Source organism: Mycotypha africana, assembly GCF_025528875.1.
Source record: "Mycotypha africana strain NRRL 2978 chromosome Unknown BDF20scaffold_3, whole genome shotgun sequence".
Lineage (NCBI taxonomy): Eukaryota > Fungi > Mucoromycota > Mucoromycetes > Mucorales > Mycotyphaceae > Mycotypha > Mycotypha africana.
Window position 1 is genome coordinate 1,845,891 of NW_026515727.1, and position 20,847 is coordinate 1,866,737.

Below are 20,847 nucleotides of genomic sequence, written 5' to 3' on the forward strand. Positions count from 1 at the left end.
GACTAATAACTTCATCAAATTTCTCTTTTGTATCTGTAAAACTCAAGCATATATGAATTGCCGGAACAGCATTTCATTTTGACACCAAGTTTCACGAATTGCGGATGTCATTGGATAGTTGTCTTCAACGTGAAATAGAAGGCGAAGTCTATAACAAAAGGAGTTTGGTTGGAAAGAAGCTACCCCTGTCAAAGATACTAAGATTCTTATTAAAGTTAAAGGTGCTTTTCTTTATCTTAGACGTGAGTTATCGAACATAACTGTTTCAACAGCTTGTCTGGATATAAGAGTGGGTAGCATGCTTAAACGTGATTATTAATGTTAATTAAAGTGAAGAAAGACGACAAAAGCTGACAAAATGAAGGTGGGCAGTTTTATATGAATCAGCTGAAGAAAATACACTTGTTTGTTGTTCCAAGTTCATTTAAACTCAGTGTTTCCGCTGAGTATATAGAGGTTGGTTGTCTAAGGAACTGTTTTTATACGAAAGCGTATGACCTGTACCAGTCTATTTAGTCAGAAGTTGTAGCAGAAGATGTAGTTGTATCAGAAGTGAATACAATTATAGTTACTGATACATCAATTAAGCATTATGTTCAATTTTAGTAATTTTTGATGCTGTAAAATTTAAATTCAGTAGGTTCAAACTTGACCCTGCCCATCGAAATTGCACTGTAATTGAATGCTCGCACAGTTCAAGCGATATATTCTTTTTCCCTTTTCTTCTTACACTTAATTTTTGTTAATTTCAACTATTTATGTTTGCATTTGCGTTCTAAACATCCTACTTGTAATTCATATTCATATTTTGGTTCCTTATATTTTTGTACATATATTATTTCTTTGAAAAAGAAAGAAAATTCAAGAGGGCATTACATACGAATATTTTCTTAATTATCCCTCCCACCCCTTTCTGTGAGATATTGTTTGACTTTATGCATAGTCCCAATATCAGGTAAAAAGGAAGGACTTCTAACTGCTGACATACTATATACAAGTTGTTACTCACCAAGACCATTTTAATGTTTAGATCAGGTCCAATTTCGTTAGAGATTAGAGATAAAGATTACCTTCTAAATCACGTTGATTCAGGTACATTTCAGAGAATTGACAAAGAGAGACGATGTATTATTGATTCCCTTTGTACATTTTTAGTTTTGAACACCAAAGTCTTTATTAGAAATACGCATGCTTTATCATCCAACAATTCAGTCCCAACAAATACAAAAAAGCCCATCACTACTGCCACTACAGTGAATGTTATTTGCGCAAAAGTTAACAGTAACCCCAGTTCGCCAACAATTTCTACTGCTAATACAACAACTAGTACTACTGCTATAGCTAAAACTGAACCTACTGAAATATCTACTTTTATCAGAAAAGATAACGATACGCATTATACTTCAGAAAATAAATGTAGAATGAGCAATGTTGATCTTGCATATAACCGAACATTTTCCGAAAACACTACCGCCTATCGTCGTAGCAATAACCGTGATCACCACCAAGAACGCCGCTCTGACCCTTTCACATACCCTCAAAATGGTAACCGGTCGTTGTCGTCTTCTGATGATGATGACGACGACGAAGAGGAAGGCAATGATGATATCACAACTAGATTGCCCAGTAATCTGATGCAATTCCATTTTGAATTTGGATCGAAGAGGCCGCCGAGAACAACTGTCTTTGAGGAAGAAGATAACACCGTCTGCTTCAGTGAACATGAAGATGAGGAAGAAGAACAAAACAGGATGATCATTGATAAAGAACTGCTCATTGGCCAAGAAAAAGAACAAGCAGTAAAAGATAGAGAAGAAGAAGTTGACATTTATGATTTATCAACAGATGATGAGGATGCTGAAGAACAAAAACGGCTTGGAGGTAAGCTGTTCCTCTCCTTCCAATCTTTTTATTAATTTATAACGTAATTAAGCGGTTTGCTGATTTTCCTTTTTTTTTTTTTTTTTTCTTTACTTTTTCTCTATTTTTTTCATTTTCCTTGAAAATGCTACTAATCTCATGACAATAACAGACACCAAATATTTTCCGTCTGCAACTGTTGAGGCTATTCAAACTTATGAAACAATCACTGAAAATATCTATATCGGTTCAGCGACGGGTCGATCTATGGCAGAAGAGAGTATGCCTTGTCAATGTAAATATAAGGAGAACCCATGTGATGATGATAACAAGTGTATCAATCGGATGATGTTCATGGAATGCATGGTACAGGACTGTCCTTGTGGTAGATTCTGTAAAAACAGAAGATTTCAATTGGGACAATATGCGCCGGTAGATGTGATACGTACTGAGAAGAAAGGTTATGGCTTGAGAGCCTTGACTAATTTACCGCCTAATTCATTCGTTTTGGAGTATATTGGAGAAGTCATACCACAAAAAGAGTTCTTACGGCGTACAAGAGAATACGATACAGAAGGATACAAGCATTATTATTTTATGACCTTGAAAAATGATGAGGTAAGTGAATTTTTCGCTTATTATGTTAAGAGTGCATACTGATAATGTATGACAACTACCATAGATTATTGATGCTACAAAGAAGGGTTGCTTGGCAAGGTTCATTAATCATTCATGCAATCCCAATTGCGTAACACAGAAATGGGTCATTGGTAAAAAGATGCGCATTGGTATATTCACAGGTCGCGAAATTACAGCTGGTGAAGAGCTTACATTTGATTACAAGTTTGAACGCTATGGTGCTACAGCGCAAATTTGTTATTGCGGAGAGCCTAATTGCAAAGGCTATATTGGTGCTTCGGCAGCAGAGGTAAGCATTATGGATAACGGCGAATCGAAAACTACAGCATTAAGAATGAAAAGGAACAGAGACTTGAAACGCCGTCAACAATTGTTACAACGACAACAACAGCGTCAGCAGGACTATAATCAACAGCATTTGAACATATTTTCATCCTCATCCGAGGACGAAGATGCCGAAGAGCTGCGAGAAAAGGATCAAGACGATGACGGCGACAACGATAACGTAGATAGCGATGAGGAAGAGGAAGATCTGGATTCTCAACCATTGCAAGATGTTGATAAAGTGCACATCTTTGTTAAGCGCATGCTAAACTCAGTTGGTAATGCACGGCTTGTAAACAAATTGTTGAATCGCTTACAGATCACCAATGTGAAAAATACTCTGGGAAGAGAAATATTCAAATCCATTATTCGTTTGCACGGATTGAAAATGTTCAAATTTTGGCTGGGCGAATGGAAGAATGACAAGGAAATTGTTCTTAAAATTCTCCATGTGCTTGATAAACTACCGTTGTCAAATAGAAATGGATTGGATGATTGTAAGTTGTTGGATGTTCTGCAAAAATTTGTATACTATAATAGCAGTGATGTGAGCGTGCTCGCGCAACTGTTATTAGACAAATGGAATAAACTGAAAGTAGTGTATCGTATACCCAAACGAAGTCAACATGCCTCTACAAACCACAATAATTCAGCCACTGCTACACCATCATCAGAAATTACTCAGCGAACAGAAGACGTTGAAAGGAAGTCGGACGACTTTGACTTTGTAGCACTGAAGGAAGAAGAGCATTCAATAACAAAGAAGTTTAGTGAGACAGGAGCTGTACAGACAGCTGTTGACTGCATCGAAATTAAGGATGAGGAAGAAAAGAAGGAGAAAGAAAAACTAGACATAACAAACGATCTTGTAGAGGACTCCGATGATCAAAGCGAGCCGATGGATATCGATATCTCAGACAGTGAGTCAGGTTTCCTTGAATCAGATAGACCCAACACTTTCATCATTGTTAAAAATGAGAGCATAACTTCGCTATCGAAAGGGGCAATATCGAGTACCTCACAATGTGAGACTCCATTATCAGAAGCTCAATTACCTCCAGCAACAACAGATTTAAATAAACTTTTGGCGGACCAACAACAAACAGGGAATTGTAACTCTAGCTTCGAAACTATCGTGAAATCTGACGACAACCCTCATGGATCAAAAAAGAGAAAAAACATCAAATATGAAAGCACTAGGGAGTTTTTTGATCCTGACAATGACTACTTCGAATACTTTCCTATAAATTCTGCACTTGACGATTTACCAAATACACCAAATATTGCGATAAGGAACCGCTCACACCGCCATGCCTTACATCTTAGATCAGCTAAATATACCACTGCGCTTACTACAACTATTACGAATGCTTCTACTAATGAGAGTAGTAGTGCTATTTCTACATCGGTTATGCCGACTTCTTCTGTTCCCAATAATACAACGGACGGTTCAACAACAACCGGCAATTATACCCTACTGCGTCAGCAACAAGCAGCTGAGCAGGAACAACAGTTCTCCGCTTTGTATAATAGTACCAATTATTCTTACTGTAATAACATGTATTATTTAGGCACTACCGACAGTAGCAATAATCCAGAAGTTTATTCATATTACTTTTATCACCCTAACTATGAAGCTCACCCACAACAGACTACGACTTCCATTCAAGGGACATTCGCAACACCGACTGTACCATTATCATCTTGGCAGACAGCTTTAACCGAGAACGGGTTACCCTATTACTACAATTTACTAACTCACCAGACGCAATGGAGTATGCCTGAAGAACTGCAAAAATTGCAGAACTTGATACCACCTCCACCTCCACCTCCTCTTCCGCTAACCACCGATACATCCTGTTCCCTTATAAACTCAACAAAGGTAGAGAAATTGGAGCCATCTGCTATTAAACAAGCACCGCCAGTTTCTTCTCAGTCGCCACCATCATTGTCTTCTACGCCAGCGAAGTCTTCTGAACTGTTCCCAAACACGCATGATATTTCTTCAATCGCATCTATGACTTTCGACTCCATTACCTCTGCCAATGTTGACAATAGTACGAGTAGCCATAATGGTCATAACGATCACCAGTTGTTGACACTTGACAGTGGAACCGTTGAAGAAGGTAGTAACACTACAACATATCCTGATCAGCCGACCATCACCAGCAATAATGACGATACACATAAGCCTTCCGGTAACGGCTTTTTGAATGATATTGATTTGAAAATGGAAATTGGAAAGGTGGTAACAAAATACCTCAGTTCAAGGCAACAAGTGCTTTGGAATGGTGATAAACTCTTATTTAAGGATCTGGCCAGGACTATTACTCATTTTCTCGTAGACAGAGAAATACAATTGGACAAGAAGATCAAGTTTCTAGACGCTCAATACCGCAGCAAAATCGAAAGATTCATTGATGTTTACGGTTCGGAATATGTTGCAAAATTGAAGCAAAGCTCTAATATTGCTTAACCATTACAAATATTGTAAAAGATTGTATATATTCACATACATAGCTCTCATTATATCTATATATCATATCCTCTACTATGCAACTTTCAATTTTTTTTGAAGATCTTGCTCGCTCGTTGTGTATATACATAATAACAATGATACCATCTATTTTTCCCTCATTTCTTTATAGCAACAACTTATTTGTAATAAATAAAAATTGTTCACAAAACTATCTATCATGGCAAAAATCTGTAATTGAACTGCTTTTGTTTGGCCGACATAGCAAAACGAGCAGCCCGCCTGCTCCCCGCCTTTATTTCATTTTCCTTTTCGCTTGTGCAATCTCGTTTCTTTGACAATTATAGTTTGATCAAGAATTTTTATGTTACCTTTTGTATAAAAAGCACTTAAACGCAGTAGCAATATACGTAAAACGCACTTTTTATCAACAGCTCACGTTTTGAAGACGAGAAGGCTAAGCTTAATTTAACAAATTATGTCTTTGAAGTTATGGAACTTAACATGGAAATTACTACTGAAGCCTCACACTTGAAAGCTCAAAAGACCAATGTCAACCATAGCATTGGTCAAGAGCAGCAACCACAATCACAGGAACGGCAGGTACGCCGCCAACGTCGTCGTCCACGGCGACAGACACAACAACAGTCGCAACAGCAAAACAGCAGTAAGCCGCAACAACCCGCAATTGAACAAAACGCTGAAGATAACAAAGAAAAGAAAAAGAGTAGTGATAGTAAGAAAAGAGATCGTCGACGAAGGAATCGTCGACGTCGACGTCAAGAGAATGACTGTGGTCAAAAAGCAAATGATGAGCAAGCAGCCGTAGAAAAAAACCCTGATAGCCCTGAGACTGAAGTTCAGCTTGATTTTAGCTTATCTGAATTATTGAGGTAAAAAGGAGAGGGAAGAACAAGCGAAATAAGCCTATAGTTGTTAATCATTTATATATCATGTTGTTAGAGAGGCACAAGCTCTAGAAAAGCAAGTAGGAGAATTGCAGATTCAGTTAAAGATAGATTATTCAAATATACCTGATGACAAACAAAAAAGCCGAGTGGTTAACTCTATTGCAGCAGAACAAATGTTAGTAACTGAAGATGAGATTGCATATGTTCGACAAAGGTAGAATAACTTAAAGCTTATATTATTCAGCGGTTGCAATACTCACATACAGTTTCTCTTTTATTTGTTAATCAATAGCTTAAAAAAGGTTTATCGTAGAATGATCACTATTGATCCGCAATATGCTATTCAAGCACGGATTAACGAAAAACTTTGGCGGAACATAATTTACGTCGGTATTGAGGAACTGCGTCAAAAGATACGTACACTTGATCCTAGCAATTTTTCATCTAACCAAAAGTTCAACGCAACACTCCAAAGATTGCAACGGACTTTATCTGATCGTATTGGAAATGCTTTTGAGTTCTATCACGAGCTAAACCAATTCCTCTATTCTACATTTCAGATAAAAGATACAAAGTTATTTGGCATTGATCTGATGAGTTTGAGTTATCAAAATGATGAAAGAGAGCATTTAAAACGGGAGCAGCAACGGCAGATGCGCGAAGGACGTTTTAGAGGAAGTAAAGATAAGATGAAAGGACAAGAAGAGTATGATGAGAAAGAGAGATTAGGCCAATTTTTACGATCCAATCATGTTCGTATGGGTGATCTTGCACGGTATCATGCTCAACAATATCAACAACAACAACAGCCTATCGCCAAACAAAAAAGTAAGGAATATTGGTCGCTTGCAAGAACTTGTTACCAAAAAGCGATTGATGTGTATCGAAAGGACGGTTGGCCGTATTCTCAACTTGCGCTTGTTTCCATTTCCAATGGTAATGCTATGGATGTTGTTTGGTATTATTGTTTGAGCTTGGCAGTTCAATATCCTTCCCCTTTAAGTCGACACAATTTGAAATCCTTTTATTCCAGATTACGATTCAATAAGGTGGCAGCTTCAGACAATATTGAGTCATCAAGATCAACGGAAAACAATAAAGAAGCTACAGTGACAGATCAAATATCCCTCTTCGTTGAATCTTTTCTTCATATGCATCGAACAGTGATGTTTAATGATTCAGGTTCAATTGAAGACTTTCCGAAAATTTCTGTAGCTTCTCAATTAGGCCGTATTCTGTCAAATATCATCTCTTCTTCAACATCGGCCGCGAAGCAGGAGAAGCAAGATATCTTGAGCGGAACATCAAATAATACGGGCGCATTACTATCTATCATTCGAACAACCTTGACAAGGTGCTTAACTATTCTTTTAGTCTCTATCTGGATTGCTCAAGAACGAGTAAAGGATCAATCAAAATCGATCCATCGACCGGTGATTCAAGCGTCTCAAATACATATGTTCACTTTCTGCTTTCAACTCTTGATAGGTGTTCTTCAACCTCTTTCTAAACTCTCCGCTATTATTATGGAACAGGATAACAATGAGAAGGAAGCTACTGATTCAGCAATAGAGCGAAAGAAGATGTCATTGAAATTAAGGAAACTGAGATCAAAAGTAGAAGATACATTATTGCCTGGGCTTAGTATTTGGTTTACATTCATCCAACAGCATCTTGCTATACTTCAACAATTTATCACCAGCAGCAGTACGAGCGATAATGCGTCGTCTGGTTCGGAGACACTCTCAGCTAGTGAAATAAGACATCCGCATTATCATTTGAAAAAGGAGCTAGTTAAGTCAGTGCAATTACTTCTCGCCTTGATAATCCAAAACCCATCGTTCCCTCAACAATCGGATGAACTACAGGAGGATTATCCTTCTACTACGTTACCGGTTTCAGAAGATGTTATATTACTTGGGTTAAAACCTTTAGTTTCCTTCCATCGAACTATTGACTTTTCCGTTCTTACTGGGTTATCAGAACAACAACAATATAATCGTGCGCATGTACGGTGGAGTAGGGTACACGATGCTGTAAAAAAAATAGCCAATGTTTCTTCATCTTTAGAGATCAATATCCAGTATACGAACGGTGCCTTTACGATATTGAAAGATGAGCGTGCTGCACGCCAGCAAAAGTTTATGAAAGCCTTGGCTACTCAGCGTCTGTTAGAACAAGTCTCTTCACTTGAAAAAAATGTCGACCGCATGAAGTTATCCTCTGGCTATACTGTTACGCGACAAGTGCATCAACGAATGGAAGACGCCAACCAAAAAGAACAAGAAGAAAGAAGACCCTTGTCAAAACAGGTCTATACGTGTGTTGTTGATGCAACTTGCTTCTTGGATGCTTTACCTAAAGTGAAACGCTGGGCCCAATACCACTCACCTTACATTACGGAGGAAAACGAAAATACGATTGTTGAGGTCATTGTTCCTCTGGATGTGATTGATGTTTTGGACAGACATAAAAAAGGAACAGCGCATATGAATTTACAAGCGCGTGAATCCATCCGTTATTTAGATCAAGTCTTGTCTTCATCTAAGACTCGTAGCTCAAACCATTTGAGTCTACAGCCTTCTTCTTATCTTCGAACACAAAAGGTATCAGAGAAGCTTGAAGATTGGGGTGCGTCGAAAAAGTTTTGGATTGGTGAAGACAGTCGGTCCAACATTGTAGATGATTTATTGCTGTCTACAACCACAGATGATGAAGAAGAAGAGGAGCAACAACCGGAATACGAAACGGAAGACACTGACGAAGAAGGCGATCAAGCTTCGGATACAGAATCAGTAGAATCTGACAACAGCTTTATTGTTGGGAGAAGAAGACGGGAAAGTGATACTGAAGAAGAAGAAGAAGAAGAAGATAACTCTGAAAACGACTCAGGGTCCGAGATGGGTACTGTTGATGAAGAGTACGATTATGCAGAAGACTTGGAAGATGATGAGGAAGAAGATATACTTTACACTTACAATGATGTGCCCCTGAAATATCGACCCATTATCGGTTGCTTACTTTATTATTTTAATCAGCAGCAACAGCAGCAGGAAATTCCCAATGCGGATAAATTAGTCTTGGTGACAAATGACGCAGATCTAGCCTGGTGGGCTGAATTATTCGGTAATCCGAAGACCCGTAAACGTATTTCTGTCAAAGCAGTAAATGAATGGGACATTTTCGTTAACAAGCTATAAATGGAAAGCCTTTACCGATAACCAACATTATTTTCTTCGGTACGTGATGAGTATGGGGCTATATAATACGAGATGATCGAAAATCATGATCGAAAAACCCGCCCAGTGGTCTTGGTCAATTGAATGTTTAGCCAGCAAAGTGAAGAGAAGACATGCGAAAGAGACGCTTCAAAAAGCATGAGTTGTAAAACAAAAAATAAGGAAAAAATTGTGATATATACACAACACTTCAATATAAGTTAGAATTCTTCCTGTACTATACGTTCCTATATGTAGTGATCCCTGACACATTCAATAAACATTCATATACAAAGAGAATACTATTTAACATTGTTTCTTTTATTCATTGCTTTTTTTCCATAAAGTCAACAAACAAAAAAATTGTGGGTTTCGGTTGGTTTGCGAGGGCTGTTGATAATGTTTAAAATATAAATGTCATCGAAGAAAAAACAAATTTATTGCTTCTTGGCAGCCTTAACAGCGGAAGCAACAGCGAAACGGCGCTAATTAAAAGAAACGAAAAGAGTTAGCATTCGTGCACATGTTCGAGCCAATGGATAGTCCAGATGTTGTTCAGAATGAACTTACTTGATTCTTCAACTTGGCCAACTTGAAGCGGTCGAAATCGGTCAAGTTAGCACGAGCCTTGCGTTGTTCGATCTTCTTGGCCCAAGCGGTCTTTTGCCAAGCACCAACGATATCGCTCTTTTCCATAGCCTTCTTGAGGGCAGTTTGACCAACGTTACGAGGAAGGTTCTTGATGACCAAAGGAGTCAAGACCATACGACGGAAGGGGAAGGCTTGACGGGCAACACCACAGATGGGACCTTCAATGAGAGCCTATAAAGAAAGCAATCAAACAAAAAAGAATAAGTTTGAATTAGCCTCATTACTTCGATTCACTGTGTATACAATCCAATTCGTTTCAACACTGTTGAAGTTACTTACGCGGTTGTGGTCAACAATATCAACAATGACAGCCAATTTACCGGCATCAGCACCGTGGTTGATGAGGACAACACGGCCAACTTCGACTTGACGCTTGAAAGAACCTTGCTATTGATACAATAAGAAAGAGAATAGATCAGTACAATCGAGTCAATCACAATCGAGATGGTCCCCGATTTCTCTCTTGTTTCCAATCATCAGATTTCTCTCTCCCGTCTAACTCATGTCCGTTCTCAATGCTACTCTAAATATTTTTTATCATCCATCCAATTGATTATTGCATTTTTCGTTGTTCCGTTCTATCTATCCTTTTCCATCCCTTTTCTCTTTTCATCATCTTTACTGTTTATTGATACGTACAACCATTGTTATGGATTTATAGAGTCAGAGAAAGAACGTACAATAGAGGCCACATTCTTCTTTTGACATATAGCCGATCCCAGCTGCCCCCTTCCATCCTCTCAACGCCCACACCCTATGCAGCGACCCAATTCGAACAAAAAGCGGCAAAAAACTCAGTCGGAGCGGCTCGAGCCGGAATTTTGATTCGGAGTGCACACAAGGGCTCCTTTTTTTTATAAAGGGCAGGCATCTCATACGCTCAGTTACAAAAATGAGGGGTTAATGCCACCTTTACGGTATATTTGTCTGAATAAGAAAAAAGAACCCATTTGTTACGATATTACAAAAAAAGAGTTAAGGTTTCCTTTGCCACAAAAAACAGCTCAAAAGATTTAAATTAATGAATTTCTATGAACCCCAAATTCATCGTCTTTTTACTTTTTAGTAGAAGAAAGTGTGAATGCAGAAAAGGAAACTAATGGGAGACAGAAACTGATTATGGGAGAGAAGTTTAAGGTCTAGAATTTTAAAAAAAATGCAGAGAGCAACTTTAAGCAAATATACCTTTAAAAGTCTACATTATGTGTACATTATCATGTAAACAAGACCTACATACAATCCACACATGTAGATTTGGATATGTATTCTTTTTTTTTTTTTTTCTGTAGCCCCTTGAAAATCTGATTTTTTGTTGCAACAGTGATCTACGTGCAGTAAAAAGAAAAAAAAAAAAGGTAGATCGAAAAGAAGATTAAGGTTAGCAATAGAGTCTTTTGGATCTTATGGGTCCCTTTTCTTTGACTTAATTAACGAAATGGGTTATTAGATGACATGACGATATGATATAGATTCGTATAGTGAAGTTGACAAAAGTCTGTTCAAGTTCAGCTAGAGCTTAGATTTGATATCTTATCATTTTTTCATTGGTTAATTTCAAAGAAAGATAAAAGAAAGGAAGGATAAGCAGTGAAAGTCAGGAACCAAACCATAAACTCTGGGATTGTCCATCGACGAAAAAATAGAGTAGATATCCAATATCCTTTATTGGTGAAGAATGGTCTAAAAGATGGATGATGCTTACATCATCAGGCTAAAAAGCGTTTCGTCATCTGAACCTCGTTGCTATGGTGATTTCAATAGCACAGTAAATAACGCGATGCTTACTCATTGATGTCAAAAAGCGCTGTTGTTGCCTAGATTATCCGCTTGTTGTTTTCAACCCTGACTTTTTTTGTTAGAAATCAACAGCTAATAGCCAAAAGCACGATATTAAGGGATTGGTTGCGGATTCTGTGTATTGTGGAGATACAAAATAGATACAAAAAAAAAATTAAAAACTTCTCTTCCATTGGTGCTCTTATTAGTCTAGAACCAAGTTTCTGTGATGAATGATAAGCTGTATTTAAATAGTCAATGAAATGATACTGCTGCTCTACGCTGTTCAATGCCCAATCTGGACGAAACTACACATTTATAACTGAAAAAAGTTAATGAAGAAGACGCTTAAAACAAAAATTGAAACCTTATGAATAATGAATGTTAGAATTTTCATTATTAGCAAAAGGTTTCATTATCAACAAGGATTACGATTGAAAACCGACGACGAACCGAATGAACGAACGAAAAACGATGATAATGACTCCCTATTAACTCCTGCTTAATAGGCTTCTTCTTCACTTCCACTTCCACCTTTTTTTTTTTTTTTTTTTGTTATTCATCTTCAGCCCCCCCTTACTTTTTAGCTTTTAAGCCTTTTTTGGCTATAATACGCTGTTGTACTCCGATATAATTACTTGATAAAATATAAATATATAGAACTTATCTCATCAAAAACTTGCCTTTTCTTTTGGCTTCTGGTTCCTTAATCATTTCTTTGCCCTTTCAGCATGAAGATCTTATTTTATTTACTGATCTCCATTATATCCTTTAATCATGCTCTGCCTATTATTGATTCAACTACTATAATTCTCTCTGATGCGATGACAACAAGCAGAACCAAAGCCAGCACTCTCTCCATGCCCACATCCTCAGCCACAAAGAAGGCAGAGGAGGGAGAAGGCCTTCCTACTGAAGGATTCGTGATAGATGATGAGAACAATAATGATCACGAATCGCAACCACAGGAAACAACAGAAGATGAAGGTTTTCCAGTGCAAATAGACAGATTAGCACAGATAATTGCTACACATGTTCAATTTGATCATCTCGATGCAGTGATAACGAACACAGATAAAGAAATTGCTACAGAATTCAGACATCATATTCAAATTAGCGTGGAATCTGATGAAGAGCAAAACAATGATGTCTTTGTGGACAATGATCAACAACATCCTTTCAATTCACTACCCACTCTAGACATGATGGACCTGGAAATCCTGAAATCACAGATATTTGCAGCCATCCAAGCACATACAGAAGGAAATCTACCCCTTACTTGGGATAAACTTGCATACAAACTGAGTAAACAAGCTATTGAATCCTACTTGAAGCAATCTATATCCGAAGTATGTCTCAAAGACGACAGCAATGAGGACGGTATCGTTCTATCCTCTTGCTTGCAACAACATGCCAATGAATTGGTTACAAATTTGGATCAATACATCAGCACCAGTTTGTCAGTGATATTTGAGAAATTGGACCACGAATCTCTACCCATCTTGTTGAAACACACAGCCGATGATTTAAAAGGCATTTTGGCCTACTTTAATTCAGTTTTCTTGCAAGATGGAAAGAAGAAGTTTGTATTAGAAGTTATACCTTGGAATAGCGACGATACTATTATTCATGAATTCAAATCAAGATTATTGAATATGGCGATACATCCTTCCGACGAACAAGAGGATTGTCATTCAATAGCTTTTTTTACTCAATTTGCCGAAATGGCAAGAGTCTAAACATAAACATTCGGTTGTAATGATTCCATCTTTCCTTTTTGTACATAGTAATACACACACACACACACACACACACACACACACACATACCCTCACCTCTTTGTCTTGGCTTTTTTCCTTTTTTTAAACATTATACATAAACATCATCATAGTCATCATCAAATTCTATCTAAAAATAGTTTTGTTGCCTTTTTTTTTTTTTCTATTCTCTGCCAAAGTTCATCAAGTTACCCCACTTTAACGCATATCTCACTACATTGTCCTCTTCATATTTCAAATGTAAATTAATGAACTCTCTGCCTGTCTCAACCAAGACGAACTTATTGATAATAAAAATTATTTATTTAGTCAGCCCAAAAAAGGGGATGCTCATTATTACAACAATTATTGTAAAAAGCTGAGCTAAATTGGTTAACGTGTTTAATGTATTTGAGCAACCTTAATCCAAATTTGAAAGAGCTCTATTTGGAAAAAAATTTTGTATGTGGTACCTTTTCCTTACTGCTTTTTAATGTAGATCTGATACAATTTACAAATAGAGCTACATCATTTTGTTAGTAACCAGTATCTGCAGTGTAGTAGGGCTTAGCACGCAATTACGTACAAAAGACACAAATAAGCCCAAAAAAGATTACCGAATGATCTCACATCGGCTATTCGACTAGCTCTTGTTTTCAGAATGGCTTTTCCCTGTTTTCAAACATGTGTATAGCTTTTCTGTTGTATAAATAAAGCCGTGTTATCAAATAAAGCTTCTTTTTTTAAACATAGTCAGGCTATTTTTGGTATTCATTTAGTTTTATTTGATGACTTATGCATTGGTAAATGGCATCGTGTAGAATTCTGAAGAACTTTTTTTTTCGATTCCGAGCAAAAATTTTGATCTTCCATGCAGGCAAAAGGATAAACAAAAAAAAAAAAAAAATACAAAAAAAACAAAGATGAGCACGAAATCAAGTCTGATGAGTGAATTGTGCTTGGTATCTGATCTGTACCAAAGAGAACCAAACTCGCTTAGAATGGCTTTTTTTTTTACCTTTTTTTTTTTTTTTTTTTTTTTTTTTTTGTGCGTTTGTTTCAGTTTTCCGAGCCAAATCTTTTTCAAGTGGACTAACGGCAAGTTATAGCACCATTATGCTTTAACTACGTAGATTTCACATGCTTGAATACAACGTTTGTCCTGTAAAATGTGAAATGCTAATCATACTCATGCTAATGCTCATGCTCTGTCCCTCATGGACACTGTGCAGATAACGATTCGCCATTACGTCAAGGGCAATTTCGGGAAATTTATAGACTCACCAGAAAAGGTGCAGCCAAAAGAGGGAGTGCAGTCTGGTTACGCGAAGAATACAATGGAAAAACGGGAACAGTTAGCTTCTTTTAACAAATGCACTTACACTAGGCTGAGGAAGTAACAGTTGTCTTGACGGATGTTTGTTGGTTGAGTTTAGCGTTTAAAACTGATAAAACGGCAATTTGTATAAGATTTAAAAGCATTTCCCGAAAGCCCTCCTAAAAAAGAAAGAGTGCACTTGAATTTACCTATTCAGACTGCCCGTTTGGTCCCTTTTTTTCATGTATATTGCTAGTAAAAATCTGATAACGGAGATAGTAGATCGAAGAACGAGAAAGCCGGTAGAATGGTTCAAAGCCATAAGTTCAACCGCCCTCGGATGTTCTAATAAATATTCAAAACAAAAAAAGCAAATTTTAAACACTACGCAGGCTAAAAGTAACGAGCAATGATGTTGACGAACACACGCAAAATAATAACAAATTAATATCGAGAATGGCGGAACGTGTTTAATTGGAGTGGGAAGAGTCAGTTATGAACGCGTCAGGGGTCTGAGAAGCGGGAGGGAAGACTTCTCAAAAGCGTATGTGTATTTTTGCCAAGAACAATTATGATTTTGAGACGATAATTCAATGACATTTACATCTTCAAGTAAAGCCAAATTTTCAACTGAAAAGCTTTTAGAAGACGAGGAGTCAATGTAACGATTTCAAGGGTTTTCATCAAGTGCTGCGGTTCCTATACCATTATAATAGTGTAGTATTTATTTCTCCCAATTACCATAACACGCGCTACATCTGTCCTACTAATCGAGTCCGTACTGCAGCTCAAAAAATAAACAAGAAGCCATACAATGCAGGGTAGTTTGCCAATTTTGGGCATTCTTATTTGAAAAACAAATCACTGTCTTCAATGAATAAACAAATTGACAAACAGTAATCTAACAGACAGTTCTTTACTATGCTTTTGACACTAAACCTCACTTGAATAAACACGTTGTGTAATTATGCTATTAATATCATTGCAAATGTCGTACAAATCTTGCATTTGATCATACTTTTCATACGCTATACGTTTCCGGTTTCAAACACAATAATGAGCTTCTTTTTTTTTTTGGGAGGGGGGGAGCAAATGAAGCAATTGCAGCCAAACTTATAACAAGTGCTATCTCTCCCGACCGCGGAAAAACCTCAAAATATAGTAATAATGGTATACGGTCAGGTTCTCAAAGCAGATTACGAGCGACTTTATAGTTCAATAAGGGAGATGCAGTGACAAATGAAGAAGGGTAAATAGAATCTTAATGTTGGTATTGTAATTTCTTTGCTATTCAAGATAATACAGTTTGGTTCCACACTTGCGGAAGACTAAGGATCATGTACCTTTACGAAATGATTTCGCCATTTCGAAGACAAGATGCTGATTGACTACCCAAAAACAATTAAAAAAATGGTGAAGCAAATAGAATTGAACAAGTTCAGAAGCCTTGGGGGAGATTTGTTTTCAAAATTGTAAAGAACATCCTTTCGTAATTGATAGTTCAGACTCGTTATGCACAAGCCAGAAGTCGAATATCATAGAAATTTTCAAGGCCAAATTTGCAGTCATTATGCAAATCCTTTCTTTAATAATTTTTTCATTGTCATTTTTGTTATAAAAGATAAAAATATAATGGAAAGCAGGGGCATAAATGGCCGAAACCACTTATACCCCCAAAGCAAAAATTATGGCCTCGAGACAACCGAAGTTGTTCGCAGCAGAGCCAATCGTCGCTGTGCAATGACAATCAGCCCCACTGTACACCAGGGATTCTTGATACCCAGTGCACGACCCAGGTAAGTATGAGTTGCAAAAGAGTTGCAAGTTTGATGCCTTTTTATACTTTTTTCGAATCGAAATTTCTGGCTAGCATGACTGTTGTCGTAATTTAAAAATGGTCAATGTTGTTCTTAAAAAGGAATGAGAAGCCCTGAGTAAAATAAAAAAAACTGTGACAGACTAAACAAAAAATTAATTTTTTTTATTACGCCTGTCAAAAAATTTTCCATGAAAAAGTGGGTGCCGAGTCATTCAATACAGAATGACGAAAAGTACAATTTTTATAAGTAAACTTTGGTTAAAATTGCGAATCACTTTTGTTTACGCTAATAAGAATAAGAATAAACCGTATCCCAATAACTATGCTAAGTTATATGACTTTTACAAGGGGATGAAAGGAGCCTTTTTTTTTTTACTCCCTATTCAATGACAGTCGCCCCAAGTTCGCGATTGTAAGCTGAAATAGATGAGATGGAAAGGAGTGCATTTACACGCGTGAATTATTACCCGAAGCGATGCAATCAGGAAACCTTCGCAACAGTTATGAGCTGAGGAAAGTAGATGATCATGGATTCATTGACCACTAACGTATCAAGTGTATTCTGGAACCAGTTTTCTTTTCCTTGGAGGACCAGAGAATGTACATATACAAAAGCTTGTACGTAAATCTACGTACGTTTATATTCACGAGAACAACGTAAAATAGAAGGGCAAATTAGTTCAGTATGAGATTGTTATGCAAATAGGAGATTATGTATTTTGAACATTTTTACGTATGTATAACTTTAACTATTAAAACAGTCAAGTCTGCTATATGCAATTCTGCCTAAGGAGATGAATACTAATTGCCTTCTTGATTTTCATCCTTGTTGAGTTTTTTCTTTTTCTTTTGGTGCGCGTAGCTCTAAGCTCTTAATAATATAGAGTTCCAATCTTTCTATCAATAATATTGCAAACAATAGAAACAGGAGAACAATAGATATAGTATTCTAGCTTTACACCTGCCAATGAGTGCTGTGATAAATTATTTAAGCTTGAATTGTATATTGTCCTATGGATCAGCAATCCACTTCTGTTTTTGCTTCATACAATTCATTGAGTGAGGCAAAATATGTCATCGTAGGTATAGGGTGCTTTTGCTATTTATCTAAAACTCTACTGCTATTTCTCGAGCATGCCAGCATTTGAATCCATACAGTTTGACCGCGAAGGTGATCCTTTGAGAGTATTCGAGCCTCAGAAAGTTTTAAGACGTAAATGACAGTAAATTGTAGGTTTTTTTTTTCTTATTAAAGTTCGCAGAGCTGTGGTGGTTAGCAATCTTCAACTTCAAAGTGGTTTACATACTTTCAGCTGTGTCCTTTTTGCTGACGAGGATGTTTCTCAGTCCATCTTTGATTGTTCTCATAACTGTTTATACTAAATTGTGGGTCGTGACTATCCATCTCTTATACATATTGACATCTTCGCCTGAGGTATTGTCATCTCATCAATATCTCTTTACCCAATAATAGAGTGGAACTTGATACACTAGAACTTTGTTGAGAGCAATTTGTAAAACGCCTTGAAATAAAATGGCCTATGGCACTGCGTCATTTTCGAAAAGTTGATAATTCCCTCTAGTGGCTTCGAGTCTTCTGTGACCCAGGAGATCACGCTTTCATCCTTGAGCCCATGCTGGCGTCTTCCGTTCGTTTCTTGGATAACGCTGCAGTAGGTCCTATGTCTTCTTCCATGCTTCCCTACGCCCCATACCCATACTTTTTTTTTATTCTTATGGATACTTGCACTATTGTCAATGAGTCGTCACTTGAATTGTATGTAAATACATAGTGGCGTGATCTATGTAAAATGATCTCTTCGAACCATCGTGTCTTTAATAACAACAATTCTATCCGTTAGATTTTGTTGCGTGAAATGAAATTTGCAAATAATCGTCTGCATGAAATTGATTTAATTGCCCGATTTATTCTTCCTACACATCACTTAACGAACTACATGCAGCACTTGAGGTGTATCCTCAACTTTTATTCAACACACACATGGACCACTGTCAATTTTTTACCAAACAATCAGCCATTTATTTCAGAATGAATAAAAATGATTTATTACAAAAAAAAAAGGGGGGACAAAAACCTCCTTTTCCTCTCTTATATCAAGATTCTTAGTTCATGGATTGAACCAACTTGTTGATGTATTCTTCACGGTTACCAGTATCACCACCTTCAACGTAGTTGAGGAACTTACGTTCGCGCCACATGTTGTTGGGGTTGGAGAGCTTGAAGGGCCAGAGGAAGTTGTTGGCTTCCTTGAAGTGGGGACCGACGGTAGCGATTTCGTGGATCAAGTCTTCAACACAGACGATGTTGTACTTACCAAGAGCTTGTTCAATGACAGCGTTATCGTGGATGGGGATACGTTGCTTGTTGAGCTTGGCATAACCACGCTTGTAGATCAATTCACGGATGGTCTTAAGGTTAGGGTAACCGTAAGCGACGTAAGGTTGGATCAATTGGAGCATTTCAGAGGTAGCCTTGTTGAGACGGACAAAGACACCGTTGTTGATTTGGAGAAGACGCAAGAGTTGCAAGACCTTACGGGGCTTGGGGGCGATACCATTGATACCACGGATACGAACAACGAAGACAAGCTTCTCTTGAGCGGGAACGTAGTAGTTACCTTGAGCCTTGGCTTGACGACGGAGACGGATTTCGTTGCGTTCCTTGGCTTGGTATTCAGCAGCATACTTAGCGGCACGCTTGAAGATATCACGTCTCTTGGCAATCTTGGCCTACAAGAAAACAGATAAATCGAAATAAGACAAGGTAAGTCCACAATATATACAAGTCAGTGAGCCCAGAAATTAAAAGCAAATCAAGCAATAGAGATCCATTCATCATCCATGTGTGCACATAAATCAAATATTTTTTACACCCAATGCAAACAAAACTATCAAATGGTATATTGAATACTTGCCTTGCGAAGTTCAGCCTTCTTGGAGGCAGCAGTTTCGGCAGCCTTTTCGTTGGCCTTGTTCTTCTTCAAGAGAGTTTCAGGGACGAGGATGTCGTTGGCAGCAGGGACGTTGCTATTGTAATAGAGATGAAGTACTGATTAACATCAAGCTACTCATAAAGTATTGTATAAGCCACCCAAAAATGGTCATTTCTACAGGCCCACAATCCAACGTTTGTAATCAACGATTTAACTTTCAACTTTGTTGTTTGGTCTTTTTATTTCGTAGAACTGACATTTTTGTGGTGCTCAAGTATGCAAAAGTAGATTGAATAACTTACTAAGCAACCATGTTGGTACTGTCTGAACTGATGTAAAAAGAGGAAGAGCAAACATTAGGATCCAAAAAAATTTTCAACATAAAGGGTTTGCAGCCTGCTGCCAACAAAGAAAATTTGCGAGCCGGAATAACGGTAGTCACACACGCACAGGGGGAAATTGAGAATCAGGACCAAATTGAACGGCGGGGTGGGGAAAGAGTAGCAGAAACCGTATACATCGAACATCTACCAGATACTGATGAGAGCATATGGGTAACATTGAAATTAACGTACAGCAATATCCTTGAAAGTTCATCTTTGGCCAGCGTAGATAAATTTGCTTCATGCACTGTATGAATTTTGAACAAACCTTTACATTTTAGTTAAAACGTCTACAATTGGAGATGGTGATGGAACTTTTTCAGCTTCTTTTATACAATATTAAGCAACAAAAAAGTGCTGAACCATGAGTGAACGTTTCCGAAGGAATTGCTTATTACTACGAAAGAAAAGTACGAGCAAATAGCCAAAGAGAAGAAATCATTTGCAAATTTTTGGACACTCATCTCTATATACTTGAATTGAGAAATTCTCTTATGGCTTTTTTCTACCTAATACTCATGCAGTCCATTAAACTTGTCTTTTTGACTGGTGGCATCATTATTCACCAAGATATGAAAGCCTAAGGAGTTTCCATCATCTTTTGAAATCAATTGAAAAGTTACGTTTTTGCCAGCATTGTTTACTATGTCAATTTTACATTATTGGCAAGCCGTACGCAAATCATGCTTACTACTTTCTTGAATTCAACAAGTTTTATTTATCTTGACATACACATAACATAACGTACAGTCTTGTTCGCT

At 37.4% G+C, this 20,847-nt stretch overlaps 5 protein-coding genes across 5 annotated transcripts; 3 read left to right on the plus strand and 2 right to left on the minus strand.

Annotated features, from left to right (window-relative positions):
- The first annotated feature begins 725 nt into the window (after window positions 1-725).
- Window positions 726-5,525, plus strand: BDF20DRAFT_860774 (uncharacterized protein). The gene is made up of 5 exons (XM_053080534.1): window positions 726-955; window positions 1,031-1,092; window positions 1,156-1,881; window positions 2,033-2,478; window positions 2,543-5,525. Exons 1-5 carry the CDS (start codon window positions 936-938, stop codon window positions 5,297-5,299), a joined length of 4,011 nt encoding a protein of 1,336 aa, XP_052938393.1. The 5' UTR covers window positions 726-935; the 3' UTR covers window positions 5,300-5,525.
- Window positions 5,526-5,597: 72 nt separating this feature from the next.
- On the plus strand, window positions 5,598-9,730 carry BDF20DRAFT_860776 (uncharacterized protein). The gene is made up of 3 exons (XM_053080535.1): window positions 5,598-6,192; window positions 6,263-6,424; window positions 6,503-9,730. Exons 1-3 carry the CDS (start codon window positions 5,792-5,794, stop codon window positions 9,408-9,410), a joined length of 3,471 nt encoding a protein of 1,156 aa, XP_052938394.1. The 5' UTR covers window positions 5,598-5,791; the 3' UTR covers window positions 9,411-9,730.
- On the minus strand, window positions 9,731-10,741 carry BDF20DRAFT_860779 (60S ribosomal protein L14e). The gene is made up of 4 exons (XM_053080536.1): window positions 10,719-10,741; window positions 10,359-10,466; window positions 9,999-10,250; window positions 9,731-9,913 (listed from the first exon to the last, which is right to left on the minus strand). Exons 1-4 carry the CDS (start codon window positions 10,722-10,724, stop codon window positions 9,866-9,868), a joined length of 414 nt encoding a protein of 137 aa, XP_052938395.1. The 5' UTR covers window positions 10,725-10,741; the 3' UTR covers window positions 9,731-9,865.
- Window positions 10,742-12,449: 1,708 nt separating this feature from the next.
- On the plus strand, window positions 12,450-13,684 carry BDF20DRAFT_860784 (uncharacterized protein). Its single transcript, XM_053080537.1, has one exon. The coding sequence runs from the start codon at window positions 12,587-12,589 to the stop codon at window positions 13,592-13,594; it is 1,008 nt and encodes a 335-aa protein (XP_052938396.1). The 5' UTR covers window positions 12,450-12,586; the 3' UTR covers window positions 13,595-13,684.
- A 5,070-nt stretch (window positions 13,685-18,754) lies between these two features.
- Window positions 18,755-20,066, minus strand: BDF20DRAFT_972094 (ribosomal protein L30, ferredoxin-like fold domain-containing protein). Its single transcript, XM_053085038.1, has 3 exons — window positions 20,006-20,066; window positions 19,686-19,797; window positions 18,755-19,500 (listed from the first exon to the last, which is right to left on the minus strand). The coding sequence occupies exons 1-3, from the start codon at window positions 20,014-20,016 to the stop codon at window positions 18,874-18,876; spliced, it is 750 nt and encodes a 249-aa protein (XP_052938397.1). The 5' UTR covers window positions 20,017-20,066; the 3' UTR covers window positions 18,755-18,873.
- Window positions 20,067-20,847: the final 781 nt, after the last annotated feature.